Source organism: Aptenodytes forsteri, unplaced genomic scaffold, assembly GCF_000699145.1.
Source record: "Aptenodytes forsteri isolate BGI_AS27 unplaced genomic scaffold, ASM69914v1 Scaffold111, whole genome shotgun sequence".
Taxonomy (NCBI): Eukaryota; Metazoa; Chordata; class Aves; order Sphenisciformes; family Spheniscidae; genus Aptenodytes; species Aptenodytes forsteri.
Window position 1 is genome coordinate 2,370,078 of NW_008794710.1, and position 17,994 is coordinate 2,388,071.

Here is a 17,994-nt window from a genome sequence, read left to right on the forward strand (position 1 = left end):
GTGCGTAGGCTGCTATTTGATGAGAAGCACCAAAGGTTACTCAGAGATGAGAATCACCAGGAGAACAGATTTTATGTTTTAAATTTGTTCATTCCAAAGCAAGCAAAATCATGTTAGCACTGGTGCAGGTAAGGAAAAAAACCCCAGTGAGTCAGGCAGAGAGAGCAGACACTGTCAGATGAAATATTTTTACTGTAAAGGGTATTAGCAGATGTTCCTCTCAATACAGGCTTACAGCTGCAATGAACTCTTAATAGCAGGCATAAAATAAGGGTGAGAATGCTGCTCAAAGCCAGGAGAAAACAGATGCATGACCCTGGTTAGTATAATGACAATATTTACAAAGCTCCTAAAGTTCTGTCATTTGGTGGTACTCTGAGACAAAAATTAGCAGTCAGCACCAAAATTACCTATGAGCTTCACACTGCAAGTGACAGACACATCCACTTTCAAACAACCATAGTTTGTGCTTACTAACAACATAGACAAAGCTTGCCAGGCAGGGGGCTTAGCGATGCAGAGGTCAAAGCATGTTCCGTTGTTTAGAGTCATTACACTGAGAGGATAAAACCACCTTAATTCATCAAGTCTGTCTCCACATTAGGTAAATATTTCTCACCATCTACCGATCTGTGAAGTCGCTGAGAACCTCACTGCTAGCTGCAAGACTATTCTGATGCAGCAGTGCCTCCATGATTTACTTTTAAACCGGGAAGACCATGTTGCTAGGAGCAAATGCTGATGTACCAAACCTTCCGCTTAATCCTACTGGTATTAGCATGGGATCCAACAACTTCTAAACACAAAGCAGCAAGCAGCTTTAATAAATAGACTACACCCTCCCAGCCAAAGGATTTTCATGGTATGAAGACAGATACACTCTACCAGGGCTGGAGGAGGAAGGGGGAGAAACAACCAGGGTGGACAGCAGTGGCTGGCATCCATTCCAGTGTCTTCTCCAAACATCAGATCCTCCGACCTTTATTCTGCTGGTTTGCCCCAGTGAAAACAGTGTGGCTAGTCCCTGAAATGCCTCTTTAATGTAAAGAAAGATCTAACGGCAGGAGAGGAGAAAGATTATGCATGGCGCCGGCGTTTTGGATATGTATGGCATGATAAAAGCTTACCTGCATCAACACCCATTATAATGCGGCCCAGTATGAGCATTTCAAACGACCCCGCCAAGAAGGAGAGGGACATCAGCAACGCAGCTGTCACTGCAAACACGTTATTGAGGAGCAATGTACATTTCCTAAAACGAAAAGATATTTTATTTAGATACCTGCATCACAAGTTAAATCTAGTCATATTCAAAACACACTAGGCTTTTATTCTTAAATATCCATAAATAAAAATAAAAAGTGCCTAACAAACACTGCCTCTTACATGTTGCGTAGAGTGCCAAAATAGAACACTATACCCAAATGGATACAGTTCCAAACCTATGCCACAGCTTTAAAACATATCATAGTTAACTAAAGAGCGGTACTTCAAAGGCATGGCAATTAGCCATCCTACACATCCTAAGAACCCAAGTGCCATGCCCAAGACTCTGTATATGAATATAAACAAGCATACTCTGGCTGAATGTATGTATGTAGGAACCAGAGAATATACTTCAGTAGCAACAAGCTGATACAACTACAGGCATTTTTATGCTACATATAGTTTTTGCCATTTTGAGAACTTCCCAGCACTGACATATTTATGTCATTATAATTCATCCTTAAACCCATGATATTAAAAACATACATTGAGGAAAATTACTACTTGTAGAGTTAGAAAAAACACTTGGGCTCACAGGAATGATAAAAATCAACCTCTTCCCAAAAATTGTTTAAATTAACCAAAATATTGATTTACAAATTTTTTCCCCCAATTTTGAAATTATTTCGTTCTATAGCAGTCAAATAAAATGTGAAAAAAATATTTCTTTCAAAGAAATGAAATGTTCTTTATGGAAAATTATTACTTTGTTGGGAAAAAAAAAGAAAAGAATGCATATATATTTTTAAAATTTCAAAATGTCTCAATTTCTCATTCACACTACACCAACAGCTGTATTTCTTACAGTTTTCATCTTACAGAACTTTCTGCTCAAGTTTGAGGGACTCATTAATTCAACAGTGACTCGTAAGTCTCATAACTTCTGCAGAAGGAAATAATTTACAAAAGAAATGATATGTAGGATTTCATGGGCCTTTGACAGTCAGATTCAAACACTGACATCCAAGGTCTCATTTCCTGGACACTTGGAAGAAGAATGGTTAAAGATATAAGATCAATAGCTCTGCTGCAATGATTCCCTATTGTCAGATGAAGTAGAACACCCACCCAGAACTCAGAGAATCACTGCTACCTTATATACATTTTTCCACAAATACAGATTTAAATGGCTTTTTGCTAAATTACAGCCTGCAGCCGAATGGCTAGAGAAGCCATTATCATCAGGTTCAGCCTTGTGAGCGACTGAAAAGTTTCTTACAATTCCCAGGCAGAGTCACAGCCAGGACTGGGATATCTGCTGGAGATGTGGTGGCCTCTCTACAACACATCACGAGACAGCTGCTTTGCATTGCTTATGATCTAACACAAGACAAGACACCATAATTCTCACAATTACGTGGCAAGAGAATGATTGTACCCTATGTTTTCCATCTGTGAGTCACCTCAGTTATACGTGGTAAAGCAACGGAGCTTTGTCTTTACCAGTCACATAATTAAGCACAGTCTTGTTTTGGCTCTAGAAGTACAAGTCAATACTGAAGCCTCCAATCCCACTCACAACAACATATGAAGGAAACAACTGATTTGAAAACAAATTTACCTGGAGATAAACAACACTGATGATATAAATTATGAGGATTCTTTTAACTTTGACAGTAAATAGCACAGGCTGAAAATATACCGATTTTATTAAAAAACTAAAGTGGTATTAAATTTGTACGTACTCTCAATGGATTTTCAGTCTTTATATATTGTAATTTCCATGCAAAAGAAGAGCAATGACCAGAAAGGCTGTCTACCCTTTTCTTTTCCAAAGCAGGTAACAAACTGACCCAGTGGTCCTCATTCTTCGAGTTCAACACATAGGTACCAACTGGAAATCTCCCACTCATTGAACCAGTCATCCAACTTGTTACAACAGATCAATACATTTTTGATAGGAAACATTTTTAATACTTGTATTTTTAATTACTGCTCCTGCTTTCTAGTGTTTTTTGAACATTGTTGGAATGAATAACATTGTTTGAAGATCAAACAATGAGAAACAGCTCATTTAAAGTACATGTTTATACAACATAGCTGTCAAGCATGATGACTTTACCATTTGAAACAGATTTTTCAAATGGATATAATTTGAGAGGGCTAAAGTGATATAAATAATGCCAGAAACAGAAACAAAATGTTCATTCAAGTCAAACAAGTGCTATACATTCATCTGAAGTTATTACTTTCTTCTTCTTTAATTTAAATAAAACCTACAAAATATTTATCTTCTTAGAAAAAGTTGGCCAGTGACCCCTTATTCTATGCAGCAAAGAACAGAAAAGTGCAGCCTAACTAACAAAGATAACAACAAAGAATTTTGTCTTTGCCAGATTGAAAAAAAATGAAAACAAGAAAGTAATATGCTGTTTAGAGTGTTACTATATAAAGCATGTAAAGTTTTGGTAATGAAAACACTGTGCTAGGTGTCTGTGGCAAGGTTTTGGAAGTGAAGGGGCTGCAGGGGTGGCTTCTGTGAGGAGACGGAACGAGGGAATAACAAGGTCAGTGGAGGAGAAGGTGGTGCAGGACTGAGCAGGTACATCCCCAGAAGGACTGTGGACCACGAAGGACCGATGCTGGAGCATAGAGAAGAGCGAGAAGGAAGGAGCAGCAGAGGGAAGTTGCTGTGCACTGACCCCAACCCCCTGCACCGCGTGTTCCCTCACTGAAGGGACTGAGTGTGACCTGCCGTGGTACCAAGGGCAGGAGAGAAGCCTGGAGTGATGTTCAGCCTGGGAAAGTGGGAGGAAATGTGTTTTAACATTTGCCTTGTTTCCCAATACCTGATCAGTAATTAAGTATTTATGCTAATTGGCAATAAATTAAGTTAAATTCCCCAAGTTGAGCCTGTTTTGCTCATGACAGTAATTGGTAAGTGTTTTCCCATTCTTTAGTTTGATCCGTAAGACTTCTTGCTCCTGTTCCTCCTATTTCTTCCCCAGTGCCCCCCTCCCACTTGGGGGGTGGGGAGTGACGAGCAGCCAGGTGGGTGCTTGGCTGCCAGCTGGGGCCAAGCCACCACAAACATAAACAGTGGAAACAACTTCTCATCACAGCTCCTAAGAAAAAAATACAGCAAAACCCTCCAAACTCCCCATGCTGTCTGAGTTTACTTCCAGTCAGGTCATATTGTATTCAAAATTGTAATAATCATAAAAACCCCTATGCTTTCCTGGTCACGTAGGCCAAAACCGTATTACCTTAGCAACAAGGCATAGGAAAAAAAAAGACCCAAACCACTGCTTGTAGCTCTAATTAAAGATACCACGCTTAATAAAGCACTGCAGCAGACACTTTCCCTTGGGAAAGTCCAACCAATCTTGTCAGATAAGTGTGCGCACCACACTTACAAAGTGTAAGCGTGGAAACTTCAACACTAAGCCACCATAACAAAAGACAAACACTGATGTGTTGCTCAGCCTAGTCATTTCTCTCACATCCCAAATCACAAACTGACAACGTACCAATTGTCCAAATGGTACATGAAACCTACCGAAGTATAAATATCATACCTAGTTCTCACGTAGCACATTTCATTTTTCAGTCTTGCTGAAGGCTACAGAGCACATCAATATCCCTATTTCTGTAACTGGGTAAACAGAGGAATAGACAGTGAAGTGGACTCAACCTAAAGCTAACATGCAAAACAGCGCCAGACCTGGGAAAGGGAACCTGGACTCAAGTTCCAGTCCAGAGCCCCACATGGTTCTGCTGCAGCTACTGCACTAAGAATACTACACTAGCATTCATTTAGAGATGAAGATTTTTGTTCCTTCCATTCAAATAATTCAGAATTTTCTCCAGCCAAAAAAAATAAAGCACTTACGCATTCCAAAAGGAAGATGCTTTCAAAAACTTCTGACTGAGCACAGAGCGTTTGTCACAAGCAGCTACGTCCTAAGCCAGGCAGTAAATGTTGCAACTTAGTGCCAAAACTGCTTCTCTCTAAGACTGACTACCCATACTGCTGCAGGAATGTAACTTCCCATCCTGTACTCAATCTGAAGTAGTCCCAAGAGAAAAGACATTTGCTGAGTAGAAATCCGTTTCTATAAGCATTCCAGCTGAGACAGACAGTTCACCCATCAGCTAGACACAAACAGAGCTAAGCTTTAAGGATTTTTTTATTGCCTTTTTTAGGTATTTTGGATATTGAAAACACTTGAGAACCTCTTCCTTAGAATTGCCCTTGTCTTTTTGCAAAATCACATATGATTAATCTCTTGTGATTTCAAGGTTGTCATTTGCTCTCATGATACTGGATAGTTCCAGAGGCCAGAACAGAATCCTAGCAACTACGTGCCCTCCACAGCTGCAGTAACTTTAATTAGGGATTTGAATTAATAATCCTTTTGTCTAAAACGCACAACTAGGAAAATGATAGAATTAAAAGTTTTGTCAAAAATGTATTGTTGTCTCAAAATTCAGTAATAAAAAAGACTCTAGAAGCTCCACTTGGGAGCAAATATGATACCTTATACAAAAAGGATAGTAAGGGAACTAGGTGTTTAAATAACAAGCTGTGTGTTCTTTAAACTAGGTGTTTAAATAAAAGCCAGTAACAGATTGAATACTAGAACACCATTTCAACTACAGTAGATGACTGTGGTCGCATTCTAAGATAATAACGATAGTGGTAGCATTACTAAGATAATCCAGAAAAATTCCCTTAATCGCTTCATACTCAAAACGGTTCAGTGTGCTAGAGGGAAGGCCTTGTCCCTCTCCTGCAAACGCCTCGCCTGCAGTGGCCTAAGCAATCCACTGAGCATGTCACTCTGGGTGTTCAGGATACGCAACAGCAGCTGCTCTTTGGTAGAAGATAATTTAAATTATGAAGTGTCAAAGACACATTTGAACATGGGACTTACGCTTACGTGGATGAGGGCTCTCTTTGAAAAAATTACATCTCTCGAAGTAAGTAGGACCTAGGAATCTGGTAATTTGCAAATTATGTTATTAACCTTACAGCAATATGACTCGAGTGCTCTTTTTAAAGTCATACATTATTTCTGACTCATGCTTCTGATCCCCCTTAGTTCATTATTCTGTGTCAGTGCAAATGGAGCTCTGCTTCATCGTACGTACAACCCTCCAACCTACACTTGAACAATTTAACAGCGAAGTATTTTATTGTTCTGTCAACATGTCATAATGTGCTCCTCAATTACCGTACCAGTAAGTCAGTCCGGTTTCCTCGACCAGACGAACACATTGCAGTGTGAACAGCAAACTCAAGAACCACGCTTTGATGAGCAGCCCTTATCCACTGTCCCTGAGAGACGCAATCCCTTCCCATCTCTAATCAAGTACTCGTACGCCGTATCTATAAGAGAGCTGTTTTCATGATTTAACAGGGATAAACATAATGAACAGGGGCAGAGTCTGCAAGCTTTGAAGCTCTGTCCTGGCAACATGATCTGCTCCCATCAAAGTGGTATTCATATGACCGAGATCAGCCACCACTTTAACAAACCTGCACACAAAGTTGTTCTACTCTTCACCAAAAATTCAAGTCTTCTATGAACCCATTTTTTACTTCACTTTTTAATAAAGTAAAGAAGACTCAGCAACAATTCTGGGAATTAATCAGTGAGTCAGGCATAGTTTCATATATTTAAGAACTGTGTAAAAGCCAAATTGATGATTTGGCAGAAGAAACTGCAAACCTTAAAAAAAAAAGTGACTATGAAAAATATTTAAGAATTGAAAATCAAATGGTGAAGTGAAGGGACAGAATAAATTAATGAAGAACGGATAATAGTTTTACTGTAAGCATGAAATGGAAGAACCTGAAAACATGATCTTTGAGGTGAAAAATGGGATGTGGAAGAGTTGGGAGAATGACAAACAGGCCTAGGAGGGTACAACCTAAAGTGATGGAAATAGTAAAAACGTAGAACAGAAAAGTAAGAACAGTGGAGGTGGACGCTTATATTTAAGCCTCCATGATGACCTTCTCCAGTGATTTACCTGAGCAAAAATTATCAAATGATATAGAATTTACAATTAAGGAAAATCCAAATGAGCAGTTAAGATGAATGCTACAATGGTTTTTTTTTTTTTCATGCCCTTCTAAATATAGGTAAATTACAAATTACTTTTAAAATTCTCTTTGGAAGACTGTATGAAACAAAAACTTGACAGAAATATCTAGTTAGTACCTGCAGCAAAAATGCAAACACACACCAGCACAAACATTCCTAACACACTCATATTCCCTATGGTCAAGTCTTGGTCAAATACTGCATTGCATAGAACAGGGAAGGCGTCCCCACGCTTGAGGAAGACCAAACACAAACTTCATCCTAGTTTAGTTCTTCAAACTGTGTTTTAAGTTGACACAAGGAAGGGGGAGGGGGGGACAACAAATTTTTATTACCATATGACAACAAATGTTGTTGAGATGCAAACAAGACATATTGATAGCTTCACCTGTGGACAGTAAGATACTCAGCAGACTCTTGAAACAAGAATCTGCCAATCCTTTGTGACATCTTTCCTATTTTATGGTATTTTCCTTTTGCACTCTTGACAATTCAACCTCCTTGACATCTAAACCCACTGCCTATTCAGAGCAAATGGCTTCTGCGACTCAAATGATGCACAGTAAGGCCAGTGAGAAAGGTACTAATTTTACTCTTGGAATTTGGAACTCTTAGAAATGAGCTTTCATGATTTGAAGATGTTTAAATTTGCATTCTGGTGAAGAGGGTTTTTAAAAAAAAAAAAAAAAAAAAATAAAGCCTTCTAGAGAGACCAAGTGAAAAACTGCTTTAGAAACTAGAAGTTTTCCCATACACTTACCGCCCGAAGAACTTCACAATCGGGGTAACAATAATGGCACCCACAAGGCCACCAATGGCAAAAACAGAAACAGTTATAGACCAGAGGAGAGTCAGCGAGCTTTCATCCAATGAGAAGCCATATCTTCTTTCCCAAGTTTCATTGTAAAACTTCTTGATATACTGAAAGAAAACACATTATAATAATACTACATGTAAAAATCACACTTTAAGAACACAACTGACAGAAACAGAATAAAAAAACCAGTAGCCTGCTTGCAGGAATCACCCTTGCTCTTGTATCTCCCTCCTCCAAAAAATGGGGCCTCATTGCTAGATGCAACTGCAATACAGGCTAACTGAACCAGTCAAAGCATACGTACATTTAACTACATGCCAGTCATAAACAAGGTGGGGAAAAAAACACAGGTAGACATGAATGTAGAACAGGCTGATAAAAGAGAAACTCCTATAAAGCAAGCATGTTGGAATAAGTAGGAATTCTTTTGGTAAAAGCCTACACTCTGCTCACCATGAAACATTTATCATCTCTATTTTGTATTTCAGTCCTAAAATGCAGATCTCAGATTTGCTCAAAATTAAGTGCCTTTCACTAGACTATTTTTTCCAATGGGACAGTATTGTAAAAGTAAGTGACTCTATAGCAATTGTTTAGCGTAACACTAGAAAAAAAAAAAATAGAGTGAATTGAAAACAATTGGCATTCATGGATTGAGGGAAGAAGGGAGGCTGTGTCCACTTTTACACTGTATTTATGACACTGCCGCATCTGGCAGCCATACAAAATCAAGGACCTACTAAGCCAAGCAATGAAAGATAACATTTTTGTCCCAAAGAATTTACAGCCAAGACAAATAACTTTTAGAGGAGGGAGGCAAGAGCTGACAGCTGTTGGTTTGATACTGATGGGGGAAAAAAAAAGCCCACAGTATCGGTCAAAAAGAGCTAGTTGTCTGACACCATTAAAATTAAGAATCCCAAATCACTTTTATAAGTATGTTATAGCTTCTCCCTTCAAATTTATATAAGCTGCTTTTCGAATGAAGTTCAGGCTGCTGAATAAGGTAAGCAATTTCTTTTCAGTAATGAAAGATGTATCAAACACGAAATCAGACACCTAAGATCCTGATATGAATCTATCTGCCAGACAAGCTGGTTCTCTTAAGAAATGAAAATCTGAGACCTATCTTCTAACTCTTCAGCTATCCTGAAACCTACAGTTTTCTCCCATGGCAGCTTAATTTCTTAAGAGCCTTCCATAAGGGCCCTTCCAGGGTATCTTTTGAAAGTCCAAGTGCCTCCTGAATCTCTGGTGAACTCGGACAGATGCCTGAGTCACGGTTCTCCTTTGCAGAAGCCACGCCAGCTCTTCCCCGAATTCTCACTTTTCTACTACAGTTTCTGCTAGTTTGTCAGGTACAAATAACTAGCAAATTCTTAGCATGTATGTTCCAAGTTTTCCCCCTAAAAACTACTTTTTTCTTAAAGTCACATTAACCCTCTCAGTCTCTCAGTTACTAAAGCTATTTAAAAAGAAGCTGAACTGTGATAAAAAATAATTCAAAATATAGGCTTTGTCAGTCTTGAACAAATGCTAAGGTATTTTGGCAACCTGACACAAAATTATCACTAATTTTATTCCATATCTCTACTGACATTTCAGCTTCTCCAATATATCCCCGATAAAGAAGGTTCCAGTGTGGGACTTTCCCAGACTTTTCCAATCCAAAACATTAATTCAGGTTTCTTGTTATGTCCTCGTATTTTCTGAACACCCTTTTTCAGCTTCATCTATTAGCCTTATATCCCCAAGCCCTCTGTCTGGACATTTTTTGTGCCTGCTGAAAGCACCCAAACTCCAGGACCAGCTCACTCTTTAAGCCTTCAATGTGCCAGAGTTTATATTCTTTTTCTGCTTTCCTCACATGAGCACAACTGCAGGTTTTTGAAGAATGTCTTCTAACAACTTCCCTTCCCTGATGTTTACTTACAAAGTTTCTTCATCTTTCGAAAAGATAAAGGATGTCATAGCTCCAGTATGACATTTTTACGCAGTCTCTGTATCGCTTGCAGAGACATCGCCTATTTATTTTCTTTTTAGTCAAGCTTCCTCATTTTTATGCTGTTCCTGTTTCGAAATCAAGGAAAGCTCCAATGCCACCGTGGTGTCTGATGCTCTGGCGAGGATACAGTACCAGGCAGTCACTACTGCAGAAGGGCATGGCACGCTTGGGCAACACTCTTACCTGTTCTGTGTCACCACTCTCTGACAAGCTCTACAGTGTCCCAAAGTTTAATCTTGGCACTTTTCCCCAGTTTCTTCTCAGATTTCCTCCAGCATGTCATAGGTAGTAAATTATCCTGAGGCAGGACTCTGCAGTACAAGCCTACCACAACATTTTCCCTGCTCAAACTAGGGATTTCAAACTTCAGGTATTCCAGCCTTGGACACATAGACTATTCGATTTGAGGACTTTATTTAGTTTGAAACACTACCTTTCCACCTGCAAAGTACCTAAGAATGGTGGAGGTAAACGTAGCACTTACTGTCTTACTTCTATCAAGTTTCTCGTAGGCCTCTTGTGCCCTGAGTTAAAAGGAGGACAGGGACATTTCTCCCATCCTATCTTATATGTTTCTATACAAATAGACAAAAAAAAAACCCTCAAAAAAGAAAAAAAAAGTCAATTTGGTGCTTGGCCCATTTAGAAGAATCTCACAGTAAATTTTCAAATGAATCTGCCATTAAATCAAGTAATACATCTTCTCTTTTTAACACCAATACTCAGATTATATTTAGATTCAGATATCTACTTATTTATTTGAAGTTCATTGCTGATAGTAATGAATACTAAGAGAAAACATTTTTAGAACACTATTAGCATTTCTTGCTAATGATAATGGCTAAAAATAGTATGCAAATTATTCTCCCCTTGTGTTATGACTAATTTTCTCAGCATAGCTTTGTTATTTACACGGAGACATCAAATAACTGCAAATATTCAAGAAAAGAAAGTACAAACTACAACACTCAATAGTAACAGATAAATGTGCTGGCATGTACATCACCTGTGTCTGGATTCCCACTGCCAATAAATGGGAAGCTAATAACACATACAGGTTTTGAGGAGTTGCACATGAAAATGAAAACCCAAAGAACAAAACAAATCTGATCCAACAAATCCACTGGATTTGAATCCATTGAATTCTGTGGAAAGGCTCCTTTGGGATTTTAATCAGTTGTCTGAACAACGCTAATGGCATAAACGTGTATACAAAAATTTTAGCCCCTAACCAAGCCTACAAGGAGTGGTAGCTGACTGCTATCAGCATCTTGTCTTCTGCTGCCCCAGTTCATTAAGGTGCTAGGGTGGAAAATATAAGGGGAATAAGGGATAGATATATATATTTTAGTTATTTATACATACATAAAAATATAAGGGATATATTTTAAATATAAGGGAAATATTTTCCTTGTCTCTTTAACTGTAAATAACTTACATCAAGGGAATAGATGAGCTGGTCTTTAGAGAAGAAAAATTACCTTACCCATAGTTACAAGGGTCACTCCCACATAGCGACAACTATCCAACTGGCTGACAGCAGGCTATACATTTTTGCAATAGTCTCACTTTCTCCGTACCAGCTCTAAAAGGAATGCAGAGCTGCAGCCGCCTGCAAGAAGGGGCAAGGGCTGCGCGGCAGTAAGTGGCAGAGACTTTGCTTCCCGCACAGGGCACAAAGCACATCACTGTTCTACGGACGTTGCCCACAACCAGTCCATGGAATGAATTTTAGAAATTCAGCTCAGAAAAAGACAGCTTCAACTTGTATTCAATTAAAGCATTTGTCTTCCTACTGCCAAATGCTCCCACACATTTTTAATAAATTCTGGTAACTCTTTGAACAAGCCCATGGAGACTTCCAATTCTGGGTTTATTACGTGGTCAAGCACTGTGTGCAGGGGGAAGCACACCTGCGACGGGCCACTGCTCTTTCCCGCAGAAAAGTAGGGGACCGAGTGGGAAGCGATCTCTGCTCTGAGCAGAGCTGGTGCAGTTTATTCCCCTCTTGCAACAAAAAGGAAGTTGGACTGACTCTACCTTAAGAGATGACCTGCAGTAAAGTTCACTAGTGAGAACTGCAGGGGTATTCCCCTGCAGTTTGATGAGCTGGCACAAGGTTCAGCACCAAAAGGAAACATACACAAGCATTTACAAACAGTTCTTCAATGTTTCAGTCTTAAATGAACTTCCCCCCACCCCAGCTTAGTCATCGTGCTGATGTGTTCAGTTCCAGGATCCTGGAAACATGCCATGTTTCAGTCAACTGTCATTATCAAGCATTTTTTCAATACCTCTCAAAGCATCACACAGTCCTTCTCTAAGGTTGGAGGACTTTAGGCACCAAAAGGAATCGTATTGAAGTAAATAGGGGCAGAAGGTATCCAACACCCTACAGAGAGATGCTCATACGATGCAGGCTGTAAGCCGCACATCACCAGAACAAGTTATTTGTCCTACCAAGTTTATAAATGAAACTCAGCTTACAGCTTTTAGGAATTACTGCACTCCCAATATAACCTATTATAAGAGTGCTGTTCATCTACAGCCAAAAACTGCTCCCCTTCGATTTTTCTCAGTCACCTCACATCAGTATTCCCAAAGGGTCACCTTGCAGCAGATTTGGTGACATACAGGGGGAAAACAGATGGGGCAAAGGTTCCTTTCCTTATGCTGCAAGAAGCACAGCTTTGGAATGGCTCGCTCCTCCCCACCATGGCTACGAGCAGAGCCCAGACTCTTCTCTTCAACCTGGTCACTGCAGCTCCGGGGACAGGGTCAGGAAGGTGGCCTGCCCTAGGCAAATGGATGACACAGATTAATCCTGGGGCTAGAGAGAGGACCAGCGGCCACACTGGTATTTTGCCCTTGAACTACACAGCCATGTATTCCTTGTCAGTAGGGTGTATAATTAAGACTGCTCCTTAGCCCAAGCTAATGTATGGCTAAACATGAATAAGAAGGACATGAAGCTCTCAAACACTGCAACACCACGCTGGAAAAAGGCAGACTTCATGCATACCTGTCAACAGTATGACCAAAGCCATCAACATGGTGCCCAGTTTCAGTCCAAAAGCAACAGTAAAGATCTCAAGTGAAAATGGACAATCCTGGAAGCGCTGCTAACCACAAGGCCTGGAATTTAGCATTTGTCACAGCACGGTTGCACCTTCAACCTCCCCGCCCGCACTCTGGTCACCACTATAATCTATCACATGGTTCAAACCTAACCATCTGAGTGTTGCCAAAGAGCACGCCCTATCATCCTTTCTTTCCCTTACTCCCGCAGGAAGTGGCAGCAGAGCTCTGATTACCAGGACGGCCCATTTTCTAAATGGCGCTTAAAAGTTTAGAAGCCGGACCATTCTCACTGCTCTGTTGACAGTACCGAGGCAGTGCAGGAACGATGTCTACCATCAGGACAATCAATACCATTGCTCACAGAATTTCAGCTTCCTGCTGATTTCTTCCAAGCCATGTTTATCTTCTGATGACTACTAAGGTGAAGCGATGCCTAGACATGTCATGCTAGAATAAACATCCAATCTGTCTAACCCTGTGTTATTGGTACAGAAAGTACCAGGAACTTCAAGAAAATTCCCAGAAGTTACATGGGAGGCAACTAAAACTTCCTACACGGTGTGTCTCTTCCTAGTCCTTTGGGTCGTCAGTTTATCAAATAAAATACACATATGAAACATAAATTAAAAAAAAATTCTTCTTTCATTATTTGCATAAATATTGCATCCATCTTTAATGTGACCAACCAGTTCAGGTGGAAACCTAGCCACACATTTTAATAAGAGATTTCCATAAAAGAAGGAACTTAGCTTTGGAAAGGAACTATTCTGAAATGGAATTTCCACCATTAGTTTCCAAAATTTACTAGCTACTTTTTCGAAATAGTATTGCTTGTAACTCCACTGAATTGCTTACTGTTGTGCTTGACTGAATAAGGAGGATCTCTAGACAGCCAGTGTGAAAACAGAATGTTCAGATTTCCATTTGTGATAACTGGTATTTTAATGAAATCACCCCAAATACTGTACACTGATTTCACAGTGCTCTATTCATCAAATCTATTCCATATGTTGCAGCCAACAGATGGTCAACACAGCAGTTTTGAATTCAGAACCAAACAAGGCATCACCACGAAATGCGGAAGAAGAGGCCCATTATTTAAGAGGAAGCCAGAGACATTATTTATAATACTGGTACTGTGGGAATGAAACATTGTGCAACCCTCCAGAACTGAACGATGCGAACAGAAGTTGCTGAACATGTGCATAGAGCTACCAAATACTCACTAGTCAGAAAGATAGACTATTAAAAATACCTTATCATGCAAAAGCGTGCAAGAAGATTAAGTATTATTCTGGGCTTGGGGAGAATGAGAAACAAACCACGTGCACCTACTCACCTCAATCGCAGCGTTTAGTTTCTTTGACAGCTACTGAATTTATGTGAAAACCTCACAGACAGCAGAAAGAAGCTTTCGGGCAAAGGGAAGTTACCATATGAGATTTAACCTCTTCTACTACATCAGGAGGATTATAAAAGCAGGATGTTGAGGAGTGCACACTAGCTGGACAAGGCTGCCCTCTACCGATATTCAATTCCAGTTTTGTAGTCACTTACCGCTGCAGGAGCATTCACCACCGAGAGATTGTAACCATAAAGAAAAGACGACCCAAAAGCACCAGTTAAAGAGGCTACAATAAGACTCCCGGACCAATTCTGAAAAACAAAGAAAAGATGCAGCCATTGTTAGCATACTTTAAATTAACGTACCTCAGGTTTTAAACACTCCTTACACTATCTCGCATAGCTCCTGCAGGCAGATCTCCTTGCTGCAGAATGGCCTGAAACACTTCCCCTTGCTGCAGTCCGAGGAACAGTAAATTTGAAGTGACAGCATCTCAGTTAACATTTACCGAGGCACAAGTGAACATCTGAACTTCTTTCAACCTCACAGATTTTTGCTGCAAGCATCCCATCAGCCTCCACACCAAAAAGTAAAATGCTGGAGAAGCATATACTCAGCAAAGGAAACTGTTGGCAACATACCACTAACACAATGAAGCAAGGAGTAGTGTATATTTGATGCAACAGGTCTGTGGGTAGACCTGACTTAGGTGAAAGCCTGTGAGATGGTATGCCCCCTACTCCCATGCATATAAGGATTAGTGAAACTGTGACCAAACAAATTAAAATGATGCCTACAAACTAGGTTTTGTAATCCACATGCAAGTCTCCAAGAGTAATTTGCTGCCACACACACACACACACACTCCGGTGGAGATGCCATTTGCCCTTTTTCCCCAGCGACACACCTGTACCTCTCCCTTTTCAGCTCTCCTCCCTCCATCCCCCTCGTCCCTTTTTTAGCCCACCTCTGCTAACAATTTCTTCTTCCACATCAGCTGTTGAATAAAAGGTAGGGCTGCTTAGATACTGGAGTTTCAGTCAGTTAATTTGAGAGATTTTTGCATTTTAGGGTCCTTTCCACCTTCCCCAGTGTTACTTTCTGCCACTCAATTCTCCTGCTGCATTACAGAGAATGGCAGAAGTGACCATTGCCATTCCCAAGAGACATTAAAGTTAGTGTTTTGGTGGCTGTTGGTTGTGAATGTTGTTTTGTAGATCATGGAAGACAATGCACCTTTCTTGACTTCTGGGTATGTTAAAGTGGATGGCTTTTTAATGTGTTTTTAATTAAAAAAAAACCAAACAAAACTCTGCTAAGAATCTAGAATTTCAGGCACAGCTCACTGTCATTTTATGCCCAGCCTCACCACTCATTGAAGCCTCAATCTTTTCAAAGGGAGAAAGAACTGCTTAAGGAGGCCTAATAAACTCAGCTTCAGTTATATCACTTATAGCAGAGTCAATACATTCTGTCAACTGCACAAAGCTGTATGTTTGCTTTGGAAAATGAAGACTTGGAGCATGAACTAGCTTTGTGTAGCTAGCACATGGCATAGCAGCAGCGACAACGGACTGGAACGAGCTCCACCAGCCCCACAGGCACAGCAGGGCAAATGAACGCACCATGGTTGTCTGCATATGCCAGAACTCACGTTCCACACTGTCGCTGTAGACTCACTATGATCCGTGAAGAAGGGATGAGATACTCGGGTGCCAGGGCAGGGACTGCAGCGTACAGCCCAGCACGCGTGGGGTCTGCCCCTGTGGGACAGCTAAGTGTTTTTAACTTCTTCCACACAATGTGGGAACTTTTTAAGAGATTACACGGTTTGTTAACCAGCCTGTTTTCGGTCAGGTCAGGAGGAAGCATACGGGGGGGGGCGGGGGAAAGCCTCATGTAAGAAATATATCCCGTTGAGTTCATTACATAAGCCAAACACAATTTCTTATTATTAGCCAGCTTCTTAAAATGAACCTGCCACACACACAAAGCTTTGCGCCATTACTTTGGTAGCAAAAAGTAGACATTTTGACACAAGGCTTTATTGAGCTTCTGGTGATAACACCTCATATTAGGTGTCCATTATTTCTCCACTATACACAAGCATTCCTACACTTAGGAGGAACTGCTACTACTCTGAACTAATGACGCTGAGGAGAATATTCCTGGAGGTCTACCAGGCTGCTCCCAAAGGGCTCACAAATGATAAGCACGAGTTCACAAGTGCTACGTGGTAATCTTGATGCAACATTGCTAGCCAACAATGCCAGACCCATCAGAAAAATCCTGCAAACAAAAGGATTCTGATCATACAGCCTCATGTATATTAAAAACTCCCGTGAATGCTTAAACCTTTCAGCACAGACAAATTATATGCACATGGGGCTAAGGGGAAGATAATGCAGGACAAATCACAGAAGTGCTGCCAAATTAGAAAACCCCACATCCACTTTATTTTCAAGTGTTGCAAATAGCTGGACTCAGAGCCTACTTCAACACCAAGAATTTTTCAAGTATACAGCCTGCTGCAGAAAACCTCAGACTTACTCAATTCAGAGTTTTACAGTTCTTGGAACACGAACTTCAACTTCTCTGTGACCTGTCTCCTCACACGCTATTTTAAATATTTGCTTGGACTTCAGCAATGCCAGATAAAAGATGAAAGCACAATAAATTAAGAATGCAAAAAAAAAAAAAATCAAACTGTTGCTCAGAAAAATATTAACCTGTTACAACACTAACAAAAGGAAAAGAAAAAAAAACCCACCCAATGTGTTTTACAGTGACAGGGAAACAAGAAGGTGACCACGCCTCCCTCACAGTTGTTCCTTCACCACCATCCGTGTGCTCATGCGTCGCTGCCGTGAGCGTAAGGGCAGGTAGGTGTGACCGTCACCACAGCAATAAGTGTTCAGTCAGGAAAGTTGCATGTTAGTTCACAGCCAAGACCTCCAGATACCTGAGAACTGCTTACTTGTGGGAGTCCACATTTTTGGTCTTATCACAGATCCCAGGGCACCATGCTCTGAAAGATGCTTTTCCCAACTCCCGTCCTTGCTCAGCGTAGCATTTGTGTCAGCTACCATGAGCCTTAAATTGTCTTTTTCAAAGTGCATGTCAGTTTGCATTTCAGTTTTCAAAACACAGTTTAGAATACTGTGTTTTGGTTAATTAGGTATAATCCCCTTCTCAGATTAAAACACACTTGTCAGCGTACATAAGGAAGTTTTAATACTCTTAAACAGATACCGCTATGATTTTCTATTGATATTGAGAACCTGCATTTTGGAGCACCTTACCCGATACCCTTAACGAGATCCAGTTTCAGGGAAGCACCGGGTACCCAAGCACTCCTGAACTCGGAGAACGGCCGAGCCCCTGTTGAGCACCGCCGCGAGGCGGGTGGCTGCCGGCAGGCGCGCCC

The 17,994-nt window shown here is 40.5% G+C and overlaps 1 protein-coding gene across 1 annotated transcript in view; it reads right to left on the reverse strand.

The window, feature by feature from the left end:
• SLC2A9 (solute carrier family 2 member 9) overlaps positions 1-17,994 on the reverse strand; it is a 111,679-nt gene that overhangs the window by 89,820 nt on the left and 3,865 nt on the right. The window contains exons 3-5 of the mRNA XM_019470625.1: positions 14,780-14,878; positions 8,080-8,240; positions 1,128-1,252 (exon numbers count right to left, since the gene is read on the reverse strand). Of these exons, the coding sequence (XP_019326170.1) occupies positions 1,128-1,252; positions 8,080-8,240; positions 14,780-14,878 (385 nt within the window). The remainder of the gene's footprint in view (positions 1-1,127; positions 1,253-8,079; positions 8,241-14,779; positions 14,879-17,994) is intronic.